This window comes from Patiria miniata, unplaced genomic scaffold, assembly GCF_015706575.1.
Source record: "Patiria miniata isolate m_02_andy unplaced genomic scaffold, ASM1570657v1 HiC_scaffold_3, whole genome shotgun sequence".
NCBI classification, from domain to species: Eukaryota; Metazoa; Echinodermata; class Asteroidea; order Valvatida; family Asterinidae; genus Patiria; species Patiria miniata.
In genome coordinates this window covers 24,290,702-24,305,551 of record NW_024037069.1, presented here as the reverse complement: position 1 = coordinate 24,305,551, position 14,850 = coordinate 24,290,702, and the positions used below count along the sequence as shown (strand labels likewise).

Here is a 14,850-nt window from a genome sequence, read left to right as displayed (position 1 = left end):
TGCATTTCTATTGAAATCGGACAAAATTGTGTTTCAATTAAAAATTGTAAAGGGTTGACCTTGGGTTCTATTCAAATTGGGCACAATTGATTTTTTTTCCAGAAAAAATTACATTGTAAGTACAACCTTGCCTTTTTGTAAAACGGAGGCAAAATTTCACTTTTTCTCAAAAAATTACAAATTTTAAGGGGTTTAACCTTGCATTTTTATTAAAATATGTCAGTAGATGATTTTTTCTCAAAAATCCCAATTTTTTAGGGGATACGTGGCATTTTTTTTATGAGATTGGGAAACTTTTCTTTTGTTTTTACTCAAAAGTTCAAAATTTAACGGTTTAAGCTTGGGTTTTTATTAAAACTGGGCAAAATTAGAATTTTCAGAAAAAAAACTTTAAAAAGTATTTTTATTAAAAAAAAAACACTTTAAAAAGCATTTTTATTAAAATTGGGCAAAATTTGATTTTTCGCAAAAATATTATTTGTAAGGGGTTGCCCTTGCATTTTTACTACCATTAGGCAAAATTTCTTTTTTCAAAACATATTTAACTTGTAAGGCTTTATCCTTGGGGTTTTAAATGCGATAGGGCAAAAAGTTATTCTTTTTTCAAAAAATCTAAATTATATGGGGGTATAATAAACCTTGAATTTTATTAAATTCAGTAAATCTTTATTCAATTTGGTACTGACTTTCAAAAAGTCAATTTGTAAGGGATCAACCTTGCATTTTGATTAAAACTTGACATAAAAAAAAATAAATAAAAAAAAACAGAGATTAAGGATTTGAGTCATTTACAAACATTGGCATTCTTCTTTTACCTTTTCCTTTTAATTCCTTTTCAATTCACTATCTCTATGCTGACATTTCTTGGCCTATTCTCATGATGCTATATACAAATTATGAAACTTACATAAAAATATAATTTTACACTTCCACAATATGGTCTTAGTAATTACACAATGGTGAATTTCAAAGTTTGATGAAAAAAATTTATCATACTTCTTGGTAAAAACAAAAATTGTTCCATAACTGACTCTTAAAGGGAAAATACAACATTTGCAAACATCAAAAAATAAAACTACCAAATCATTTTGAAATACCTTGCTGGACTGTTAGTGAATGACAGTGTAAAGCATCCTGTAAAATCATGGCACCTGGTATACTGTCATTTTCAAGAAAAGTGGTATTTTTGTATCAATTTCCAACGCTGATCGGCCGATCAGCGTTGGAAAAAACTGGCTTTTTTTCAAATACTGGCCCCAGTTGACCATCGCACTTGTTTGCAATCGATTACACACCTATGAACGGGTACAAGCCAGCTAGACTGGTTCCCTGACCTTACAATTCCCCAATGTATGTAAACTGCTCTGTTTCTTCTTAAATGGAGTCAGGGAACCAGACTACATGAAAATGATTGTTTTTCTTGGTTTTTATAGCATTTTTGAACCCAAACCTCAAAACAGTCAGTGTAACTATATTTGCTATATATTTCCAACCCCCCAATTCCATCCATTTCTGAAAATTACAGCAAAAGCAAATGATGTATATTCCCTTTAATATGGAAATGACTGTACCTATGCACCTATCAATTCCCCCTCCACTAGGAATTCTTTATCCTAATGGTGGGGATTGTCACTATCAGCGAGACCAAATCCCCACCCTGGGGGCATCATCGCCTGTACAAAAGCACTTATTTTTCCAATGTGAGAAAGTGGTCAAATTTATCACTGACAAAAACTTGACATGCATGTAACGGATGGTGTAGTTCTCGGTGAGAGGAGATTATGATGGGTGCATACTACAGGTTTCAACCATTTTTACAAATTCTCCTTATAACCACATTTCTTCAAATGACGCATTTTTTTCTTGGGGATTACCATTCGCCATACTCGCGAATTCCTGCTTGAGGAGTACAACCAAGTTGTCTAAACTGCATGATTCATTGGCCAAGTAATTATTTTCATTGCGGGAAGAAATATACATGTACATATTAGGTTTTAACAGTGTACATCAACAAGAACGATAATAAAAGATTCACAATTTTATCATTTTTAAAGGCCTAGAATTAAAAAAAAATATACAAAGCAATGTAAAATACCTAGACATGCTATTCAGTTCAAATTCAAATACATCTGATTAACAAAATTCTACAAAATTTGTAATGCAAAAAAAAATCAAACTTGCTTGCATTGTGCGATGCTTATCAAAAGAAACTGCTCACTGTACACATGCATGTAATTACAAAAGAATCTACAAAACAATATAGACCAGAGCTGGTCACGATACCACGATCAGGAAGGTTAGGCCTCATTCAATGGTGACAGCATTGTGCTAGCTATAGTTAGATAATCCATCACAGGGCAGTTAATTGCTTTGTATAATAGTGTGCACAATGGTTTCTCCATTGAAGGGGGCCTCGTGATGCACATTTGTCATGTGTCCAGATTCATCCATGCTATGCCTGCCTTAACCAACCAGGATGACTGTAAGGTCATGCCAAAATTCTGCTACATGCACTTTAAAAATCTGCCAAATTCCCCAGAATCACTCGAAATGTACTATAAATCACATGCAGATGTTGTAGTATTGCCTTAATTAAGGTTCAAATTACATTGCATGTATAAACAACCTATAGTCACAGATGTCATGAAGTCCAGTTCCAAGTGAACCCCAGTAGATAGAGGCAACCCGTCCCATTATGCAAGAAAAGGGTTTGCTTGAACAGATTGAAGCTTTTTTAAACAAATGTATCATTTTTTTTTCAAATTTGCTATGTTTTTCTGTTATATAACCATTTTTGGAGATTTCTGCCTGAAATCTGCCAAAAAAATTCATTCTTCCATATTTTCTGTCAAACTCGTTTTTTACTAAAATTCTGTCAAATTTAGCCGAAATTCGGCTAAAACGGTCACCCTGTTACCAACCGTTACGATACACTGGAGCGTGACGGCACAACGTCAAATGTCACAGGTCACTGAATGCCATCACTTTTATAGAGGGTGTAGTTGTCCATATCCAACGACCCTCTCTTCATTATCCATTTACCCATCAGTGTTACTGGATCCCTGGTAACCGTTGGAATCCTCCTATTCTTCAGTTCTCCTCTGTTGATATATTTATACCTGTCCGACTGTAGAACTCTGTCTGAACGTGAGCGATACGCACGTGGTCCCTGCCCGGTGGATCGTTGAAATTCTGCAACCGGTGTCCGTATACAGTGGAAGATAACGTTGGAATAATCTTCTCCTTTTCCTGAGAAGGGGAAAAAAAGAAGAAAACATAAGGCTCTGGTTTCTGGTCTGCGTGCGCGTCGGCAAAATTTAAAAAAAAATTCAATGTATTATGTCTCAAAACCGCCAAACTCACTGGTTTGACTGGAATCCTGCTGCTGCACAATTTTGATGTGTTTTTAGATGGGGTTACAATCGAGTATGAGCTTTATGTGGCCTCTCTGGGTTTTCTCACATTTTGCACTAAATTTAGTCGGGCACCATTTGCAGTCATCAGCCGACATTTGAAGAAAAAACGAGTAAAACAAAAAAAAATGTGTCACCGCTCCACTTTTGGGGCAATTAAGTTCTAGACCAGAATGCGAAGACTTTTTTTGGCCTAACTATGTTATCCATTTTTAAAATTTATTTGTTATTCTTATTATTATTACTATTTTTTTTTTACATTTGCACTAAAAACCAAAGTTGGTACTACATTCCACAAAATATACCAGGTTATTAGTATAGAATTTAAATGATTACATCTTAAAAAGCATATAGAATCATTTGCATTTACCCCAAAAGTAACCTGCAGCATATCAAAAGTTTACTTTGATTAAAGATCGTACTGGTACTGCATGAATGCCCTGTGAAATTATTTTGAATGGCTTGCTGTCATTTAGAAGAAAACAAGAAATGTAGGTGATTTCCAATGATCCGTCAACTGACTTTGGAAATAAAGAGTGCTATAGACGAAATCGTGTTTTGTGATGAAAAGGTTGTGCATGGCTTTTCACTGTTTTCTGGAAAAGTGTAATATCCACTGAGCTGAAACTTCAACAGGTTAGGTTTTGAATATTCTTTTCTTGGAATTTGAGTGGTGTTATTAATTGGAACAAACAAAATGCACAAAAAGCAAATGATCTTAAACGCCTTTAATATTGTCCATCTGGAACCGTTAGGAAATGGAGATCATTTAAAGCAAGTCATTATAGCGTGTAATACTGCTGGAGTGACGTGTTAATAGCAGATGATGGATCACATAATATCTTCCATATCAAGACTCAAAATGATAATAAATGCTGATCATTTCACCAGCATAACAACACAAACACATGCAACACTATATCAACCGACAAAGGCTGACATCTGTCACACAATTTCAGCCGACATTTTTTTCCATGGAGAGAAACGTTATCTTGAACTCATTTTCCTTCAAGAACTAAATATTTGCAGAACAAGAAACCGTGTTTGGTGACCTAATTATTTTCTGCATTCACTGCATGTCAGCACAAAGAAAAAATCCCTGGTTGACCTTATCTTTGTGTTTCAATATTCATGGTACAGTGATGTAGCTGCCGAATATTGCTCTTTTTTTTTGTTCGTAGAAAAAAGTTAAAAGATGGAGGGGGTATTATTACTTGTGCTGGTTGTGAGGTAGCATTGCAATGCCATCATTTTTCTCTCTTAGAATGGCCAAATGTTACTGTTGGAGGGGGTGGACCACACATAGTTCCCCTAATTTGCCCCATGGCCCCCTTAAAATACAAACCCGATTTTTTTTGTTTTTGATTTAAACGTAATGTCTAAAAAAAGGCAGCCACTGTGTATAGCATTAGGGGCAGATTCACAATTAAACAGGCGGTTCTCCTGTGTTAATCGCAATAAACTGTGCGGTACCGGGCGGTAAGTCTGGGTGAGTGTGTGGCCTAATGGTTAGGGTTCGTGACTCGTGATCAGAGGGTTCAGGGTTCGAATCCAGCCGCTGGCCATATATTGTGTCCTTGGGCAAGGCACTTCACCCCCACTTGCCCCTGTCCACCCAGGAGTATAAATGGGTACCGGCATTAGCTTGGGAGTAATCCTGCGATGGACTGGCATCCCATTCAGGGGGAGTAGAAATATTCTCAGTCGTTTCATGCCAAGGAAACCGGAGATAAACACCGGCCTGATGGGCCACATTGGCTCGTGACAGACTTTACTTTAGTTTTTACCGCACGGTAAACTGAGGATTTTCGGGGTTGGACGTCAATGCATACCAACAATGCATTCATGAATATTCTCCTCCAGTGCGGGGTCAACTTCAGCTCAGTCCACCCAGGTTATTGCGAACAAAAAAAGCAGGTTCAAGTTGATTGGGACACTTTGGTGCACAAAAGGCTTCGTCAATAGTCGACCCTGTATAATTAGGGGATTGCAGGATTAGTGGTCACGCTTGTGGGGTTTTATGACGTTAAATATTTATTAACTAAAAGCACCATATTTGCAACTAGATAGAGATAAGAGTTGAATTACATTTGGAATTGAATGGTTTAATTCATATATTCTGTTGCAGCCATACGCCGAATTGCTGGAATATTTATGATAAAGCATAAACATTTACATAAAGTCCATTCCGTTGAAACAATTAATATAGTGTTACAAAAAAAATATGAGAAAGACAAATCTAAAAAGATAAAAGCCGACGAGATATAACAACTACTGTATTATCCATAAATTTGCTTTGAAGAGATAAAAACACACTTATGAAATTGTAAAAGGGTAAGAATGTATTTGTCTTAAAATTCCTTTATATTATCCCAAAGTGTTTTTCTTTTATCAACAAGGTCTCTTTTAAAAGTAAACGCATATTACTTATCTTATTTGCAAACAATTCTATTTCTTTCGAAATGCACAAATATATTGACTTTATGTTTACGAATACATTTGTCAGCTAGCTATTCGCGTGAGATATCCAGGCCATTTATACACCGACAGCAAAACATAAAGTTTCAATTCTTTGTGTACCTTTTACGTTTAAGAAAAATAATATAAAACTAGAAATGTGTTTGTGGACAAACACTGAGCTGTTTCGACCGTTTTATAAATGACTGCCGTAAAGGAGTTTCATCCAGGTCGAATGAACATGTACATGCGTATTCTATACAAAAAGTGTCTATCCTACGTCCCTGACTATGCATGAACATGAAATCTGTCAAAGTAATAGCCGGAAATCGGCTAAAACGGTCACTGTGGACAGGATTGACCTCAGCTGCACGTGCGCTGCGCGCGGGCTGACTGACATACGATATGTACAACGTACGTGCATGTACATGTACATTGTGGACTGTGCATGTTTAAAAGCAGAGTTATTGTCAACCTGAAGTTTTAAGCGTGCGCAGGGCATGTCCGAGTTTGCTTATTGCCTTGAAGCTTTGAAATATTTTAGACCTACCTTTAAATAGACAATTAAAGTAAAAACTAATACAAAAACTGCCATGGTTGATTTTTCAGGAATTTTTTAAGGAAAAAGGGTCTTTTTATTATAACTTCCGGTCTGATGACGTCATACACCTTAAACTTTGCACACGTCTTAAGTGGGTCAAGGTCATCATATACACCAATATTTAGGCGATTCCGACAAACTTCGCCACAGACATCTATTCAACATACATTTTTGAAAATATTCAACCTGTCGCTAGAGGGCGCTCGAAGATTGCATGACGTCATCGGTAGATGATTTTGAAGAATACTATCAGCCAAGAGACTAACACCGTTAAAAGCAAGATCATATCTATTACCACTTTTAAATAATAAGCCACTTCCGGTTTGGGCCTTTTTCGAGATTGGTGTAAATGAATTACTGGCAAAGTGTCGAAAATGCCCTCTGAAAATTGACATTTTTTTTTAAATTTCTGTGTACAAAGTCTATGAGAAAAATTAAATATTCAAAAATCTATAACAAATCACGTGATGACGTCAGCGTGACGAAAAGTTTCGGCGCACATCTTCAGATGGTGGTCTAAGTGTGTGCCAGGTTTGAAGTCGATCGGATTTGAAAAAAGTCCAAAAGTGCGTTGTAGAACGAAAACACGTGTTATCCTATGGGAAAAAAAGTGGAAGAAAAAAAAAAAAAAGAGAAAAAAAAAAAAAAAAAACAAGAGCTGTTTCGGTGTGTACACCGAAACAGCTAAAAAAAATTGAGCTGATGGTTCCAAAAGTCTAGAAATGAAATACTTCTATGTTGAAGTGCCGCTTTTTGTCTTCCTTTGATGAGAACATGTAATGTGGAAAGTATTTTGTCCGCCCCGCCCATGTCATCTGGTGAAGCCGCCAACTCAAGCTACGTTTGGAAGTGCCCAGCGTGTGTTTTTTATTCTTCAGGAACGAGCATGATGCCGCGATTCTTGCGAGTTGCAGCCACAGCTTTGACTGCGCGGACAGGGTGAGATGCACAAAACAAACAGTTGGGTTTCTCGCATTTTGTTAGGGACAATTCTCTTGGACGTCTGGTTGCATGCTGGACCGCAAAGAGCACTTCGTTGTACAGTTCATTGTTCACCAAGCACTTGGTCCTAGAACCATTGGCGACTATTGGGTGAATTTTCTCGTAGTCGCTGAATGGGTGTGATTCGCTTTTGCAGGGGTGGTGTGAACTGCTGATGGGAAAACCATCGAATGTCTGGCCATCCCAGAAGGCATTCGGTTCTTGCATGGCATTGTTGAAGACCGGATTCTTTTTCCCGAACCTCCTCTTTGCTCAAACCGCTTTGTGCATTTGGTGGCAGGCTCTCTCCGTCCAATGAACTCTTCAGCCGGACGGACGTCAGCATCTTACTTAGTAGCGCTCTATAGGACCGACCTTCTATGGTGAGGTTTGGAAATGTCAACTTGAACCCGGACAGAGTCTATGACCTGGTTGTTACTTATTTATGTTAATGTTTGCACGTTAAAGTAATGATTAAATGGAGTTTTGTCTCAATCAAAGTTTGAAGACGTGAACAGATTGTGTTTTAATCGAAAATTCAAATACTATTCCAAAGGTTGCGTCACTGGGCGTGGAATCTTAGAGCCTTTATTTCAATGAAATGAACAGAAAACTATCTGCTGATTAACGTGAATAAGAAGAGAGAAACATATACATGTACATTTAGTGTCAACATATCAAGTCAAGCCCGCGTTCCTCTCACCCTCAATTGATCGGTAGATTCCATTTACATGTAAATTCAACGCCTTCGACGTCACCGGTGGGCAATGGGGGATTAGCAGGAGATTAGGCCTTGCAGAGGGGCTCTGTTGTTGGCACTGCTGGCCTGCCAGACGCTTGTGACGACACACGAGGTTCAATCTCCCAGAACCGCCTGTTTAATTGTGCATCTGCTCCTTAACAATGCCATGAAGAGTCCTACCAATGCCATGAAGAGTCCTACTGCCCCCCCCCCCCCTCCCCTTTTCATATTAAATTAGGGGCGGAAAATTTGTAGACACACTTTTTCAGGGAACCAAAAAAATTTTGCCCCCAAAAAATTGTGTTATGGAGTCCGACCTTGCCCCAACCGATAGTGATACACCACTGCATGCATCTCATTAAACCATCCATGTGCATTTGAGAATGATCTACAGGTGCCCTGAAACAACATAAATACATCTACTGCCTCGTTCTGTTAATAATTGATATTTCACTTATTTTCTTGTTTTAAGACAATTTTCAATGCCCTAGTGCTATTAAAGAGTAGATCATTTGCAGCTATCCAAAAAGTAACTGACCAAATTAGTGTTTAAAAGCCTAATTTGTTTAAAGATAGTAGGCCTAATGGTACTAACATCCCTGTGAAATGATTCCTTCTGGCATGCTGTCATTTTGAAGAAAACGGTAAAAGAAGGTTGTTTCCAAAGATGATCCAAGTGACACATTTTTTTGAAATTTCCGTTACTAGTTGGTTATTAGGCAAATCCATGAATGGATGTGCACAAGCGTTGACATGATGCACACTCGCACACGGTTGCTAATATTCATCGGTTCAGTGCGTGACATCGTATAGCTGCAATCGGCTGAATGAGAACGTGTTCCGGATGCTGATGTCAACATTTGAATTGAAATGGAGATCCCAGAATATTGTTTTCTCAGAATATACTGCAGCATTCACAGAGCTAAAACTTCATCAGGTGTTAGTTGTTAAGCACCCGCCTTAGAATTTGAGAACTTTTGTTGCTTTAAACCAAACAAATGCACAAATGACGAATGATCTACTCTACTTTTAGAGTTCTAGGCTAATTTATCTTTGCCCTTTCCATTGCTTCGGTATACTCCATCTCCATTGAAAGATAACACCAGCGTACGATAAAACTAAAGCATGCAACATTTAATTACCTCATCATTAACGGTCAAACCCTTGGACTTTGCATGCTCTCTGTCACATCGATGTAACTTGTTGTTATATCCCTCTTGCTTATGAAACAATCTGTCGTAGGTGGAATGTGGTCTGGGCTGTAAAACAAACATGAAAATGAAATATAATATTTAAATGCAAAATTTACGAGAAATAATCTAAAATATTTATGATTATCAAAATAGTTTCCTTTGATCAGGTTTTTGTTAAGGATGTGACGTTTGCACGTCCACATAACAAAATTCTAAGTCCGTTTGCAAATTTTCCAAAAAGTTTAAACAAAATCAGAATGATAAAAAAGGCACACGATCTTCCTTTTAGTTAAACATAAATAGCACGAATGATTAATGATGTTGAAACCTTAGAAGCACCGAAGTGCGTCAGCCTTTGTGAAATGGCTAGAAACATTAAACATTTAAGTGATTTTTAAAAGTTGTAAAATTGCCTTTCCCCCAGACACTTGGCCTCCGTAAAATCATTTAAGGGGGGGGGGGGGGGGGGGGGGGCTGGCTTGTACCATACTTGCAAAGGGGGAACTGTTCAAACCAGACAATCATAAACACTACATTACAAATACCCCCGTACCCCAAATGGCTCGGTCCAAATGTTGTGCACAGGGGGACATTTTTTATTTTTTTTCTTGGGGGGGGGAGGGGTTGACACAGCAGGGAGGGGGGGGGTTCACATAATTGTGTATATATTTCTATGGAAATAAAATTGAGTCAGAGCTGGCCTTGGGTGTTTTGAACCCCCCCCCCCCCTCTCTGGATCCGTGCCTGTTTGTACTGACTGACCATCATTGGGGTATATGTGGAGAAAAGTGGTATCCTACAAAAGTACATCTGATTAAAGATTCCTGCACTATAGCATTTCTCATAATTTATATCACGACAATTAACCAAAAGGAATCACTGTCAAAGGCACAACATAAAGGACAACTTGAGATGTACAACATTACTTCACCACTTTTGATTAACACATGGAATTCCAGGTCTGTTAATTCCATACATAAACTATATGGCTGTTCATCGTCCAGGCAAATTAAGGTTTGACGTGACACAAATTGCAACAGAGTTTTTATCACCATAGTGCGTTTCCATAAGGTCCCTAGAATGACATACTAATAGTCATAACAATTAAAGTGGTGGAAATATGCCTAATTTGCATAAATTGTAAATACCTGCCATGCAATATATTTGTTCCCTTATTTGATGCTCAGTCCAACAAATATAAAAACCTTTAAAAATTGATCTTTTGTGGAATGTTCATTAAAAAAGCTTATTGCTTTTTAACTCTCAGATAATTAGTTTAAACTCAAAGTCTAATTTCTTTGTGAAATAAATTTGAAAAGCTTTTTTTTAATTGATCAAGCATCCAATGCCAAAAAGGACCGTAATTATCAGCATATGCCACTGCATAAAGCTTCTTTTGATGCCCAGTCCAACAAAAATAAACACCTTTAAAAATTGATCTTTTGTGGAATTTTCATTAATTTTTTTTTTTTTTATTAAAAACAAATTTACTGTGCTGTACGTACAGCACAGCAATATGGAGAGTCTGGTCCCTAGACCTGACAATTATTCCCGACGCTCACGTCTAAATTGTAGGTCAGGCAGCTTCCATGGCTAAAACTAAACATGACGACATTGACGGCCCTTTTTCAAAGCTCGGCTTCGTTTCCGATTTCGCTTTATCACTGATAGCTTTTAATGTTCTGATCAAATTTGTAAGTAAATTATTTGCTTCGTAATATCATACAGTTATGATCATACAGTTTGATATTTCTGTAAGATAACATTGACTAATGTTGATCTGGACTCTTCAAAATTAGGCACCCAAATAGCACTGTTAGCAGGCGGAGCCGAATGAAGACTGAGTTTTGGAAAATCTCCGTAACGGTCGTCAAATTCAAAATAGCACATGACACAGCAAAAAGTTCGCCTCTACGATCCGAGTATAGGCCTATTTTGATGCACAAAATCGTCGTTCAATTTCAAGTTTTCTTTATAATGAAAGCAATGAATATTAATTATCCACTCATTTTAAAAAGTTTTTAATAAGCAATTAGAAGTTAATTAATCCTATATTAAACTCGGAAATACTCGGCGCTATCCGATTGTCGACGAAATGAACTCGGCAAACTTCGGACATTTTCGGAAAAAGGAAGAATTCCTCCCGTTTTAGTCACGTGACGTAAAATGTAATACAATGTATTACCGGAGGCTACCTGACCTAAGATTCATCTGGAATAGGCCTAGTCAGAATCTTTTGGTCTGGGAACCAGACTACAATATGGAGGCCACACAAGTGGGGCTATCATTTTGTATCAATCATTCATGGAGCTAGCTGGAGTTACCCAGCCCTGAGTTTTATCATTGGGTTGTCATCTAGGGCTGGAGCGCATTTTTCTCGTAACTTGTAGTATTTGCAAAAAAAATTTGGAAAATGTTCAATTTTGTCCCCGTTACACACTAATTGCAACTGCAACTCACCCCAAACTTGCCTGGAATAACCATTACACAGGTCCTTGAAGTAAAAAACGATCCACGATGAAGATTCAGCCTACAATTGCAGTGAAAACAGGAGGAATAACCGCTAACTTGACAACCTTGCTGGATTGGCCAGGACCGCTATTGGTTTGTGCACAAAAAAAATTGTGTACAATGAATGGCGGTCGATTAACAGGCACAGAGAGCGATCGCTGTCAACTACTCGTTTTGCCGGCTGCGCTGGCTGTTGGCGCATGACGTCACGCGGAAGCGTAACACCCGATGACTGTTTCATGCACTATTGGTTGCGGTTCCAGTACCAAAGCTGTGATGCGAGTGGTAAACCTTATACTAGTGCATGAAACAGTCATCGGGTGTTACGCTTCCGCGTGACGTCATGCGCCAACAGCCAGCGCAGCCGGCAAAAACGAGTAGTTGACAGCGATCGCTCTCTGTGCCTGTTAATCGACCGCCATTCATTGTACACAATTTTTTTTGTGCACAAACCAATAGCGGTCCTGGCCAATCCAGCAAGGTTGTCAAGTTAGCGGTTATTCCTCCTGTTTTCACTGCAATTGTAGGCTGAATCTTCATCGTGGATCGTTTTTTACTTCAAGGACCTGTGTAATGGTTATTCCAGGCAAGTTTGGGGTGAGTTGCAGTTGCAATTAGTGTGTAACGGGGACAAAATTGAACATTTTCCAAATTTATTTTGCAAATACTACAAGTTACGAGAAAAATGCGCTCCAGCCCTAGATGACAACCCAATGATAAAACTCAGGGCTGGGTAACTCCAACTATCATGGGACATGGAGCTATAAAAAGCATACAACTTGAGTTTAAATACAAAAGGCAGCCGCAAAAACATGTATTATTCTTTGAAAATGACACTGTATATAAGATAACAATTATTAATGTTGAACATCACGTAAACGGTTAAAAAACAAAGGTAGATATAGAAGCAAGATCATTCTTTAGTTTAGGAAGTGAACGAATTTGTTTACCTTTTGCGTGCTATTGAATACTGAATGTTCCTTCGGATCACCTCGAACTGTTGGAACGTAACTAAATGCTGATTTGGCCGCTACTGGTTCACCATTGTCCATCAGACCGGGATATCGGTTGAGATCACCTCCCTTTTCCTTCAGATTTTCTAAAACTGCTGTCACAACTTCCATTTTGAGGCTTGAATTTGATAAAGAATCTTAGAATTTACACACTCGCAAACTACCGCCGTACTTCCCTACTACATGCGTGCACTACTACTAACTGGCTGTGCTGGTTCACGCGTTTCTGCACGGTACATTGCACACTTGCCGCGTACCAGTGTCTAGCTCGAAGATGTGTTGTGTACGGTGGGAGTGGCGTATCCAAGGCAAACACGGCTTCTCATGAATATTTAACACCAATCAATTACACAGCCAATGAGCGCTCTTCGCGAAAACTTTCCTCGGCACAGGTGTTTCTTACGATATTAAAAATGCGCTCCTCAATGTGCAAAGTTATACTAAAAGAAAGAAATGCATTCCTAGATCATTCACGAGTTGAAAACCCCAACATCCCCCGTCGCCGCATTACGCAAGTGCAACATGATGAGTTCCGTTTGAGGTGGAACATCTTACATCAATTGCAAATAACCAAGTGATCTGTGATTCGTCTGGGTGCAAAGGGACCAATACTAAGCGGTTCCGGCTGGACGTTAACCTTCAAACCGCCCACACATTCTCCCCAATGACCTGCTAATTACTTCATGCTCTGGTACACTGCACCTGATGCCATCTTTTAATCAAATAATACAAGTTTCCTCTTTCGCTCGTACCCCCGCCGTGCTATATTTGAACCCTGGGATAGGCTGATGAGCTTAACAGAATCTTGTGAAGGAAGTGGCCTGAGTCCTATGTATAAAGCATCTGACTGCAGCTGTTCAAGACCGCAGTTAGACAATGTGCGCAAATGTTATCCGAAAACTTCCCATCGAAATGCGCACATTCCATACCGGATGTGATTTCTGTTTCATTGCGGACCATGTGGACTTTTTCGAGCGTGGAATGTGGAAAATTTCGAGTCGCATAATGCAATCCGACCGTTCGTGATTCGAAACGGAGCCTGAGCAAGTAAATTTACAACACAGATAATTTTTACAGAATTTCCTACATTATTACGCTTTTCAACAAAAAAAACATCTCTAAACTGGAATAAAATAGTTAACGGCCGTTTTAAACCTTGCAGAGTCATGAGCGTGATGACGCGCAGGTCACAGGTCACGCGAAATCCAACCAATCAGAGCGCGAATTCATCAGAGTATCCCAACGTCCTGTTTACAGGGCGGGGGTACGAGCGAAGTATTCTCTAACATATATAAACCGTTCGTCATTCATTGAGTTGTGTGGATAAACCTTCCCATGGAACAGTTTACAGTTCGACCACTGTTACCATACTATCCTGACGAGATCGTTTGAGTTACCATCCGACACTAACATTGGGTGAGTTTGTGGTTAAAACTTTGGTTTGATGATTAATCTTACCAACAAAAATCAACTTGATTTTTAATGTTTTATATAGATTGCATGTTCGTCAATCCATACGTATGACTATGAGACTAAAATTGAATACCGCACGATACTGACAGAACAATTGGAATATCGGACAATTTAATTTTCCTTTTTTTACAATTAGAGTTAAAGATATGCACTCCGTGCTCTTCAAAATTTTGATTTGTTCTCCAAATGAATTTTCAATTTGTATGTTTTGAATATTAATAACTAAACGTCAGTGGATGTTTTTCGTTCGATGTCTCATTCAAAAGTGAATAATTTGTATATGTCTTGGGCAAAAGCAAATTGAGCAAAATATTCTATTTTCTCGAGGTGAAACTGGAAGTGAAACTGAAAAAAAAAGCACGGGGAACACATCTTGTAAGTAGATTATAATTTATCCAGTGAACTTGAAGAACTTTGCAATCTGTAACTAACATTTCTACCTTTTACTCTTTCTGAAGAATTCCCT

At 38.3% G+C, this 14,850-nt stretch overlaps 1 protein-coding gene across 1 annotated transcript; it reads right to left on the bottom strand.

The window, feature by feature from the left end:
• Positions 1–2,916: 2,916 nt before the first annotated feature.
• On the bottom strand, positions 2,917–13,121 carry LOC119737911 (uncharacterized protein C5orf49-like). Its single transcript, XM_038212563.1, has 3 exons — positions 12,849–13,121; positions 9,337–9,453; positions 2,917–3,249 (listed from the first exon to the last, which is right to left on the bottom strand). Exons 1-3 carry the CDS (start codon positions 13,020–13,022, stop codon positions 3,091–3,093), a joined length of 450 nt encoding a protein of 149 aa, XP_038068491.1. The 5' UTR covers positions 13,023–13,121; the 3' UTR covers positions 2,917–3,090.
• Positions 13,122–14,850: the final 1,729 nt, after the last annotated feature.